Source organism: Periophthalmus magnuspinnatus, chromosome 21 (genome assembly GCF_009829125.3).
Source record: "Periophthalmus magnuspinnatus isolate fPerMag1 chromosome 21, fPerMag1.2.pri, whole genome shotgun sequence".
Lineage (NCBI taxonomy): Eukaryota > Metazoa > Chordata > Actinopteri > Gobiiformes > Gobiidae > Periophthalmus > Periophthalmus magnuspinnatus.
The window spans coordinates 20329930-20342215 of record NC_047146.1 but is presented as its reverse complement, the minus strand read 5'-3'; the positions used below and the strand labels follow the sequence as shown (position 1 = coordinate 20342215).

At 38.5% G+C, this 12286-nt stretch overlaps 1 protein-coding gene and 1 non-coding gene across 3 annotated transcripts in view; both read right to left on the bottom strand.

The window, feature by feature from the left end:
• Nucleotides 1-282: 282 nt before the first annotated feature.
• trnav-cac (transfer RNA valine (anticodon CAC)) lies at nt 283-355 on the bottom strand. Its single transcript has one exon. It is a non-coding gene; the product is annotated as a tRNA-Val (tRNA).
• A 6801-nt stretch (nt 356-7156) lies between these two features.
• LOC117389701 (hyccin 2-like) overlaps nt 7157-12286 on the bottom strand; it is a 55883-nt gene continuing 50753 nt past the window's right edge. Inside the window, exon 13 of one of the 2 annotated variants that reach the window (XM_033987418.2) lies at nt 7157-11534. In XM_033987418.2, the coding sequence (XP_033843309.1) occupies nt 10882-11534 (653 nt within the window). In that variant the 3' untranslated portion in view covers nt 7157-10881. The remainder of the gene's footprint in view (nt 11535-12286) is intronic. The other variant, XM_033987417.2, reaches the window with a different exon arrangement.

The following is a 12286-nucleotide window of genomic DNA, read 5'->3' as shown; positions in this document are numbered from 1 at the left end:
CTCGTGTTAGGTGAACGTGATAACCACTACAGTACAGAAACCACATGTGAGCAGTTCATGTAAGTAAGTGTAGCCCTACCATAATCCAGTTTTCAGGATAACAATCATTTTCACCTCATGGTAGTGGTTTTCTGTTGCTTGTGAAGAAGAAGAATGAATTAGCATTGATCTCATTGCTGCTGCCAGGTGGACTCTATTCATGACAGAAAGGTAGGTCAACTTGCCAAAAACTGGCCGACCACTAATGTCAAGTATTCAGCAAGGAGTCAACATATCAGCCTGTGTTTCTGCCTGGTTTTGAACCAGGGCCCTTTCGCATGTGAGGCGAACGTGATAACCACTACACTACAGAAACTACAAAGAAGCAAATTTATGCAAGTAACTTTAGCCCTACAGTAACCATAACCCTAGTTTTCACACCACCCGCAAGCATGGAATGATTTATCACTGATGCAATGTTGGATGGACTAATCCAACAATCTTACCTTTTGGAACACTCATTTCAGGACACAGAAAGGCTACATTTGCTGCTGCTTTCATGATACAATCATTTTCAGCTCATGGTGGTGGCTTTCCTTTTCTTGAGAAGAACAATGCAGAAACAACCTTGTTGATGGCTTATATGTAAATTGGCTACACATTGAGGACACATTGCCAGACGAGCCATTAGCACAGTCGTTTGAGACCCTGAAAAGAAGGTGGGGCTGTGTTGAATTACTATGACATTCCCTCACCTGAGCCAGCATAACTCAACAAAGGAAGTCATGAAGATGTCTGAATAGGATCCAGAGGACAGCATACAGTTTGATAAGAAGATCCTACTTTACTGGAGCTCTGTGTCAGAAGCATGATGGTAGTGCTCATGGTAGTGGTTTTCTGTTGCATAGTTTGCTTAGCACCCAATGTTATTCCACAGATCTGTAATTTAGGAACATTCATAAAATAATTGTGGTATCTGGCCTGCCATCTGTTATCAGGTCCATGTGTTTCTTTTTTATATTTTTTAAGGGTTAAGGCCAAGAGGGGACAAAGGTTATGATCTCCCACTGGGTGTAATGTATGGGTACACTCTATGGTAATTGTTAAACCTTGGGGCCAAATACCTGAACAGACATGGGGCTGTCCTGTAGTTCTATAGATCTGTCGAGTATAAATATGGGTGAGTCTCTTATTTCGGGGTCTTTCTCACATTGGCTCAGAGAATACCCAGACTGTGTCTGTAATTGGCATATACTGTTTTTGTAATAAATATCATTATATTATCAGAGCTTGTCTTTTGGGTCATTTCCTGAATACATCCCACTCCGGACCACGGGTCTACTATTACGGGAGAGCTGCTCTGTGTGCAAATTAAACTACATCATCTAATTGTAAAACATCCATCTTTTTCACTTATCTGGGGCCATAGGGGCAGCAGTCTAAGCAGGGACTCCCAGACTCTTCATCCTCCAGGGGGATCTGGAGTATCACAAATATGATATGATATAGTTCACAAATGAACCCAAGGCAGCAAACTTCAGTCTCAGAAATCAGCACAAGATCAAAAACATCTCCATGGAGAATATGTAGTGTATCCTTCATTAGAAAATTTGTAGTCATAGTTTACCTTTAAAGTTCGAGCAGTATTGATATCTGTATCTGTAAAAGAAATATAGAATTTTAATGAAAAGACTGAGACAATTTTTTTGTTAAAGTTTAGATCTAATTTGTGGATATGCATTTTACTATATTTAATTGAGTAAAACCAGATTAACATTGGAAAGGACTATTTGAACTTAAAAGCTTCAACTTCTCCACAGAATGGCATTGTATACGTGTGGCATTAGTTATTTAGAAATACCTGGACTTAAACAACGTTCTTTTGAAGTCTATCTCAACGTCTCTGATTTGAACAAGTTTCATAGAAAACACACAGAGTGGTTTACAGCACAATATTTATTCAACAATATACATTTGTCATAACTCTACATCTCAGTATGATCATAACCATAGATTCATCTGCTTTCACATTTGTACACCATATTTACATGTTTAAAATAAGTCTCTCTCTCTCTTTCTCTCTTTATACAGCATCAATGGTACAGTGTCAGCAGCCGAAGGGGGCGCCACAGAGCACAGAGCCCCACTAGCCCACCTGGAAACATGGTGTTCGCTCTCCAGATCCCGGACAGTGTCAGTTTTACAAAGACAATATTACAAAGAAACAAAAACGACACATAATTAAGCTAAACAGAGGCAAAGTGCAATATCTGACAAAATTTGATAGAAAAAAAAATTACAGTTTTTCTGAATCTGTGTTTTTTTTTACTGAGATTTGGATGAAGGGAAGAGGAAGATCAGGAGTCTAACCCACAACGTCTTTACCGAGAGGAGACAGGATAACCACTCTGCCACAGGGAGCAACACAGGTAGAACATGCACACTCCACACGGAGAGATCAGGAGTCGAACCCACAATCTTCTAGAGAGAGAATAACTGATAAATAAATTGGCGAGTACAGAACAGATCAGTCAAATAAAACAATATTCTTAATTTTTAAACCACAAAAATCAAACTTTTTATTTGACCAATTTGAATAATTGATAATTACATGAACTTAATTGACTTGGAATGAAAATGTTACTGACAAATTGGGAAAGTCAAATATAACTTTTGTGTGGAAAAAAATCACTGCAAAACCAAAATTTCCTTCAGATTTCAAATGCATTGATAAAAAGTTCTTGCTCTTGAAATCAGAAAAAAACTGTAATATTGAAAGAAAAAAACCCTTGAAAATATATCAACTAGGAGATTTCAATTTTACACTTTCGATGATAAAAGAGTAACTTAATCTTACTACTGCTCAAATCAAGTTATCAGCTTCTGAATTCAAGTAAAATTAAGTCACTTTCTGCAGTGATTTCAATTTGTTACCTCATACGCAGCAAAAAAAAAAAAAAAAAAAAAAAAAAAAAAAAATGTAAACTCAACACACAGATTCAGATATTGCACTTTACCGTTATATCGCTGTAAGCTCACATCAATCTGCCTTGCCTTTCATTTTCCCAGAGGGCGTGGGAATTGAACTCTCCACTCACTCAACACAACAAGAACACGCAAAAATGGGGACAAATGTTGCATAGAATCACTTGTAATCTCTAAAACTGAAAATGTGTTGCAGCCATTTTGTTTTTATTGTAGCTTTTCGAACAGCTCCTGAGACTTCCCTGACCTCTGTGTTTTTGGTTCGGACATAAGCAAATTACCATATCTTTGTACTTCAAAAATATACCGTTTAAAAGTCCTATATTATGCAAAAGCCAAGCTTTTGTTGATATATGAAAATAATCAGTTTTTAGTGCAAAAATTGTAGTTGCTCAGGATGACATTTGCTAGCTAAGTAGTGAAAGGAGTTTGAACATTATGGTGAAGGAGAATGGGCTAGAAATACATTAGTGCTTATTAGGGCTTATTTTGTATTGTCATTACTAAACTTTCAAACTCGATTTTGAAAAGACTCGATACTCAATAGAATTTCCAATACCACAATTATAATAAAAAACACTTTCTTTAAACAACAGAATGTGATTTCGAACATTAAATCAGTACATTCTTTTATATTACAATGTGGCCTTATTTCTGTGTAATCCCTCAGTCGAAGTACGAACTTTGTGTTTGTTTGTCCTGTAACTGTATAATTAGTTTTCTTGGTTAAAAGACAAAATTAAATCTGTCAACTGGACACAAAGTTGTAGGAGTGAAGACGTTTGGCTGCTCATCCAAGCGCTGAAAGTACCAAGTGAGGTACAGATCTTAGCCTGAGAAAAGAAATGGTTTGAGAGGGGAGTTAAGGAAGCAATTTTTGTTAGGAAAGACAATCCTTCCTTGAACAGGAATGGGGGCCTTAGACATCACCTGTTCCCCGTATATAACTCCATCATCAGACCCAAAACACACAAATGAAACAAAGAGAACCATAGACCTAACCAGTAGGCCCATTAAGGCTGAAACTGTAAACAACAGCTGTTTACAGTTTCAGTGTAGTTAGCTCCTCCCTCAAGATAGATATAAGGCAGTGTCCACCAGCAATCTGACCAGAACTAAAGAATCAGCTTGGATGAGCAGCGAAACGTCTTCACTCCTACAACTTTGAGTCCACTTGACAGATTTAACTTTGGCTTTTACTATGGATCAAACCTGGATGACTGAGTGATTAGACAGACATTTTCTTAGTTAAAGTTGACCTTTGTTAAACTTTGTAAGTTCCCTTTTGTGTAAATATTTTAGATCCCTTTTGTTTATTTTACCTTTTATGTTCCTGTTAATTAAATTAGCACCTTATTTGACCATTTTTCTCATCTGGTTTGTGTTACCTCCCTGGACCCTGACCCCTAGCTAAGCTGGGTCATAACATCATTATTAAATTCAAATAAATTCAAAATTTATAAATAAAAAAAAATAGAATAAACAATTTGTGACCTCCATCTAGAAGCCCTGATGCAGCCCTAAAAAGCCCTACACTTAGAAACACTTCCGGGATTACCACCTGATGATGACATTAGGTGGGGTTGGTTTTTTTTGGGAGTTTTTTTAAGACAACCCAAATATTTAGGATTACTCAAATATGTGATCGAGGTATGTTTTTCATGAGGAATCTACATTATAAAAGAAAGAAAAATAAACAAATAAGATAGCATAATATAGGACCTTTAATTGACATCACAAGCTGTAATCACCCTGCAGAGTTCACACACATCTAGTTTACAATATAAGTCTCTACATATATTTATTTATTTATCTGTACTTTAAATGTGTCTTTTTCATTGAAGACAACCTAGTAAGGCGCCTAATAAATAAAATGTCTTATTATTATTTTCATATATTTATCATTTCATTATGGAGCCAAAGTAAAGTGCATCAATCGTGTACATAGATTTCAGCATTCACAAGTTGGAAAGACAATGTGAGATGTTTGAGATGCACAGAAACCTCGTGCAGAATACCACAAGGCTCCTGTGGTGTCATTGACTTTTTGACTGGAGTGACCTACATAAAGTCTATGTCAATTTTCAATCACTTTGTATTCATGATTCATAGAACCACAGTTACATACATAACTCTCAATATACTGGTGGGGTCCATGGCTTTGAACCAGCAACTTTGTGCATAATAAAACTATAGTGTAACTGACTTTTTCAATTGTACTGACCTAAATAATATCTGTGTCAATTTTCAATAACTTTAACTCTAAAGTAATTTCTAACTCTGTATTTGAAAAATCCTATATGAAATAGTAGATGTTTATGTTTCCAAAGACCAAACGATAAAGAATATGATGTTGGTCCAATTTACTTTTTTGTATGTTATGGAGAATACAATTAATCCCCCAGGTTTTGTGATCATTGGATAATTTTGGACCTTTTATGTATATTGTAGGGGGCGCGATTGTCACCATTGGTTATGTGCTCATTACTCTGCTCTATTCAGCCTTTGATTTTGCACTGTTGATTAAAATTTTAGCTCTGTTGGCTGATGCATGTGGCCATGAGCAAGTATCAAAGAAACAGGAAATAAAATGATTAAAACTTCTAGATGAGGCGTGTGGAGTATGACTGGATTTCTGTCTAGGCCAATGTCTGTAGCTGAGAAAACATGACACTGAAGTGTATTTCACCAGTGTGGCTTTACAAAATCCGTAAAGAGTATCCCCCAAAACATGTATAACTTTTAATTTGGACGAAAACCCAATGACTAGACAGGTTTCATACAAAGGCTGTAAATGTGACAAGATGATTTCAATCCAATATGGCCGACTTCCTGTACATTATAGGGCAACGCTCCAATTCAAATTTAGGCTTGTCTTATGAAACTCTCACTGCTCTGAATTTCATGCGGCGACTCAAAAATTTGCCTCTTCCTGCTCCCAAATAGAGTCCGATTTGTGGTCACAGTGTTGAATTGGTCGTGATGCCCGTTTTATAATTTTTTTGGCCAGGTCGGTCGATCCTATACCCCCATGTGAAACTTTTCAGCAAAGTTCGGGAGGTGAAAAATGCTATTACTTTTGGGGAAAAATCAAAATAAGAAACAATCCTATGTTGCTAGCTTGTTGTCTGGCCAGTGCTTATCATTTCTTCGCCCACTCTGTTATTGATTCATCACAAATTACAAACAGCTACAACACACAGCCACTAGGGGGAGACACACAGAAACCCTGGGTAACACGTTCCATGTGAGGATGCCATTGGTTTAAGCTTAGAGCTGCTGGTCTGACCCTGAAGACGTCTGACGAACATTTTTAGTTCTAGTTCTATAAACATGTCATATTTAAAGCTGCACTACGTAACTTCTTTTTTTTACCCATCATTACTACTTTGCCTGGATATTCCACAGTATGGCATTAAACGTATCTATGTCCGTGGAAATACTACCAGGACAAGTTACAAGTCAGATCTGTGGAGAGGCAACCCTGCTCACGATAAGGACTGATTCACACCTGAAAGTCCGCACCAAGGTCCGGACTTAGAACTTACAAAGTCCCTTCCTCGGACTTTTGCTTTCGCGCTACCTCCCTCAAACTATTGGATTTTCCCCGGTGTTGTCTCTACCGTCGACATGACTTTTTCCTGCACCAAAAGACACAGGAACATCTGAAAGTCCTGGACCAAAGGTTGCAAGTCTGAAAAATCACCTTAAGAATGCATGTCTTTCAACATATAATCCAAGATCGTTAAGTTTAAATCAGACCTATTATGCAAAAATCAACCTTTTTGAGCTTTTAATCCTGTTATAATTGTTTCCCTTCTCATTTACCCTCTGAAGTTGCATTTAAAGGGATTCGTGCATGTTTGAGTAATCTTTACACTCCTTATTCAAGATGTCATTGCTCCAGGCTACCCCCGTTTTCAGGCCCTGTACTTACGATTTTATTTTCTTAATCGGTGATGCACGTAGGATTCAGCAGCATCCTACTTAATTTTGGTACAAATGAGAAAAAATCTGTTACTCTCTAGTGTTATCTGCAGCTACCGACAGAGGTGCTGACAAGACTTTATTTTGATGACGTTAAGTGATCATTGAACTTGCTTCCTTTAAGTTGTTTTAGATCAACAGTATGATATAAAATGTACAAATTATAACAAAATTATCCAAAGATAATAAACAACTATAACATGGTTCAAATCTCTGAAATGTTGATTTTGCATAATAGGTCTGCTTTAAGATAACTTTTCTCAATTCAAGAGTAGGGCTAAGGTACCAAACTTGGGCCACCCCAGTGAAAAACGCCTGGACACACCCCTGCTTGTGAAAAAGTGCGGACACATTTAGACAACAACACATTTAACATAACAGAACAGCGTAAAACAAAGAAATACTTAAATAAACAAAGCAAATAAAGGCCTGAGTAAGAGTACAAAAGCATAAGACACGTTAGCTGAGACAGTTGTGTTTTGGCACATCAGAATCAGAGCTCAGGTGGAGCGCTGAACATGCAGACCAGCAGTGACATTTCTCAGCCTGAAGGGGGCGCACTAGAGGGAAGAGCGAGCAGTGCGCACTAATGCAAGCGTAGATAGCCCAGTCGGTGCATGCAAGCTAGCAAGAAGATGCATTTTATAACACGCCGGACCAAGTGAAATTCGGAAGGACCAAATTAAAAAACAACACATTTGTCTCAGAATTCAGTCAGTAATTGTCTCTTACAGAATCCCAATATGTTTATAGTTTAAAATGGGTTGAATAAACTTTATCAAATGAAGTATTCTATATCCAATACGAAAAACCACAAATGTTTATATTAGTAACAAAGTCCTTTATCCTGTTATAACCACATTGTATAAAAAAGTGGAGTGAGTGTGACGTCACCCGTAGTGTTCAGCTCCAGCCAAAAGAGTTTTAGTTTTAATCTGCAACCGGGGGCCATATTTGCATGAAAGAGCAAATCAGGAGCGAGATTATTAAAGGTACTCATCTGCTCCCTTTCTTAACAACACAGTCAGATGGTAATTTTCCACTAAACAAGCTTGAAATTACATTAATCACTTCATATCTCATTATAACGAGATGAGGCGAGTTAATGCAGTCAATGATAAAGTTCAACATTTGTGGAATTTCTGTTTGGAGATTTCTTTTAAAAACAGTGATTCCCCAATAGAATATAATCCCACCATCTGCAAATTTGACATCATGGAATTACAAAACGTCAACCTTTATAAACTAAAATCCATTCCAAACTAATGCCCTGTTACACGCACAAAAAAATAAAAACTTATCTTTATGTTTCTAAATCATAGCTCCACACATAGAGGTAGAACTAAACAGTTGGTGAGTGTCCAATCACAGCACAGAACACAAGATGGCCACCAGAGGGAGTCAGTGCTGCAGTTTACACAGCACTTAACACACCAAGTTTAAAGGCAGTGTACCTGTTTGTTTATTTCCATCATAGATTTAAACTAAATTGGTCTTAAATCTATGATGATATATTGTATAAGCGGCTTTTGAGGTCAAATTAAGTCCACTGTGTATCATCTGTATCTAATTATAAAGTATTAGGAAGTGCGCATTAGTATGTTAGTACCGGTAATTGTTAGCTTCACCAAAACGGCAAACTCTTAAAATCTCATGTTGGTGAATGATAAGGATTACAAAAATTTGTAAAAAACAAAACAAAACAGGTACAGCGCCTTTGACATTACAAATCCAAAACTGGTTTCAAGCTAGAATTCTGCCCCCCTCCTTTTGAAATAGTGGACCTATCACTGATTTGTCCAGTTAAAAACTCCAGCTTCCAGTTTACTTATGAAAATACATAAATATATCGTCAAACATTAAAATCAACAGCAGGACATACAATTATGGAATCAGCATTGATCTTTAGAAGCTGGGTCTACCAATGTAATAAGAACTGGTTCAGGAATAAAGTTTTGTTAAAGGTGCACAATGTAACTAGGCCAAGTTACAGGTCAGATCTGAGGAAAGGCGACTCCGCTCACAGTAAGAATGCATCTTTTTTTTCATATTTTGAGCAATAAAAATACCTGTAATTTAACGACTGCGAGACAGACAAGTTTAATGCCATACTGTAGAACATTCCAGGCAAAGCGCTAACATCTCCATGGAAACAAGCAGGTCACTGATTCTACATAGTGCACCTTTAAGGATAATTTATTATATTGTATAATCAGAAATTAAAATGCGATGACAAAATCAAATTCACAATTCAAATTTGTGTGAATTTTGTAATTGAACCAATGCGATTAACTGAACCCCAGCTTCTAAAGACACAGTTAAATACATGAAAGTGCCATTTTTTTCTTTGGATTGTAATAAAATATATAACCATTAAAATAAACTATATTTTGCTTGGAAATTATTCAAGACTTATCTATAGGGAACAAAAAATATGCAGGATTGATTGCACGAGAGCCCGGGAATGAAATGACAGGACACACACAATTTCCATAATCTTCTATTGCTCATTCACTGATTTTGAGATGTCTTTAGCGTCTTCGGAAATGTTATAGTCCTGTCCACCTGTTTATCCAATGGAGAGGTCAGGAGAACATAATGGTGGTGGACTTGATCACGAACAGCAGACACAGCACAACAGTGTAGTGACCGACCACACGGGGGCGCACACAGACACACGGGACACACCACAAAGAAGAGAAGAGCCTGGTCCAGGGGGCGGTGTGGAGGGGACGGTTAAGGGGGGATGTGCGGAACTACCGTCACAACTTATAATGGCTTTAAAGGACCCACAGTAGGGTAAAAAACAAAGTCCACACATATACAGGGATTTAAGGTGAGAACAAATATCTGCAGATTTTACAGATTTGAACAACCTCTAGAGTTTGATTTTAAATTGGTGAATAAGTGTAATGATGATTTTAAATTTGGTTATTTTCTTGAAATTGTTACTGCTTCATCACAGCTGTATATTTCAAATATCAGGGCAGTTTGCGTGGCAACTTCCTAAATATGGTCAACAGCCTTTTTGAACCAATACAATACTGAGTTTAGACGCATAGCAGGTATAGCTAATCAGTTATGGGGAGACATTAGCCTATTTGTATTGTTATAGGCCTTTAAACATACTCTTGAGTACTTTTGTCTTGGCATTTCACATTTTAAAACTTCTGTCTTCAGATCCTAGACACCTTGTTCCTAAGGTGCTCTCCCTATAGAGGGAATTACTATTGAATAACAAACAACAACTAGGGTTAGCAGCCTTTTCTGACATGCTAATAAAAGAACGCAGTGTTAATGGATGTGATTTGATGGCAGAAATGGTCACGTTTTGATTTTTTTAAACTTAAAAACAGTACAAGAGACCTCCAGACTTTTACCTTTGATGTAACAATCATGGTGAGATTCATCATATATACAAGAATAAAGTAAAATACAACTTCAGGTAGATTTCTGATGAGAAAATAACATGGTTAAAGGCTCCAAAAAATACATTATTGGATAGTATAATAATGGATTAATGTTTCCCAAAAACTAATTAGCTCAATCTATCCTTTTAAAATGTATCTTTATGAAAAGAAGCTGCCAATAGCTGAGCTCCACGTGTGTGCCTGTTCTGGGGAGAGTAGATACAAAAACTCTAAGCTTTATAAAATGATATCTCCATACTGTATATGTGTGGACTTGGCTTGGACAGAGGAGCTTGTGGGTCAGAGTCCAGTCTGATGCGTTCCTGCTCCCCAGACCTCATAAGACCTCCTCAGAGGTTCTCAGACCTCCTTAGAGCTCTTCAGAACTTTTTATAGCTCATAAAAGCCCCTTAGACCTCCTCAGAGGTCCTCAGACCTCCTTAGAGCTCTTCAGAACTTTTTATAGCTCATAAAAGCCCCTTAGACCTCCTCAGAGGTCCTCAGACCTCCTTAGAGCTCCTCAGACCTGTGATATGATCTGCATGTTGAAGCTGGGGGAGCGTGACTGTTTGGTCAGAGGGGCCCCGGGGGACAGCAGTTCCTGGTCTTCGGGCCGGCCCAGGTGCTCCTCCTGCAGGCTGACAGTGGAATGACGGTGGGAGCCTCCGCTAGCTAAGCCCACATCCCTGTGGGAGTGCCCGGCCACCTGGCTACGCTCTTCTGCTCCTCCGTTCAGCTTGAGGCTCATGCAGTCGAAGGACTTGCTGGAGGAGGTGCTGCCCGTCCGTACCAGTCCTGCGGGGAAGCTCAGGTGCTTTTTGATGGGGCTCAGCTGGATGGTGTCCACATCAATGCTGCCGGGAGGAGTCTGCAGCCTCTGGTGCCTTCTCAGAGCGGACTCCTCCTTCTCTCGCTCCCTCTCTCGCTCCCTCTCTCTCTCCCTCTCTCTCTCCCTCTCTTTCTCCTTCTCCCTGTCCTTGTCATGCTCGCGCTCCTTGTCACGGGACAGACGTGCGCTAATGGCCTTTTTGAAGCTGCTGCTTCCCTTCTGGGCTGCTCTGGAGCTGGACTTTGTGGCGCTGGGTTGGCTGCTGTTGGACGCCCCGGAGGAGAAGCCCTCGTCTGGGTCATTTATGTTGAAGGAGTCCTCTCCACCACTCATCCCATCAGCCTCTGCAGAGAGCAGAGCAGAGCACAACAGACAGCACAGAGGAACAGTGAGCATGGGGACAAAAATCAGCTCTAAAGTATTCACAGGTTATTAGTACAAATGATACTCATTAAATATTTCTTAGATACATTGAAAAAGTTGTTGGTCAAAAAAGTTGTTTGGGTATCTGTGCATGATTAGAAACTTCATAGCCAGCTTACTAGTTAATGATGGTGATTTATGATGACGCTCAGATACGAAAGTTGAATGGAATAGGCCCTTCTATACCTGCACTGAACCAATGCCTGTTTTTACCTGCTTATATTATAAAATGGAGCCTGACAATTTTGATATTATATGTAATTGCCCTATCTTTGCAATCAGAATTGCATTATGTTTTAAAACTACATTTCAGCTCCCAATTCACATTTAACCCCGTTTTTTTTTTTTTTTAATTACAAAAAATAGCTATCTTAGCCATTTGCCACATGTAACTATTAAAATTGTTATTTTGATTTCATTGCAATTTTTCTTGCCACCCTATTCTAAATGTAATCATGGTAAAAGTAATTTAAATAAGTACAAGTACTGCAAACACAGCACCCATTCAAAGTGAGCCCAATGTAACTCCTGTGCTCTCAGTGTACAATATTGAGTGAAGCCTAGAGCTTCATTAAGTTTATGTGATGCACAGACACGTGGATAATCCAATAGTCCGCAGTGCCCCTGTGCTGTGCTCGGATGGGGCCTCATTGACTTTCACTTGGACAGAGTC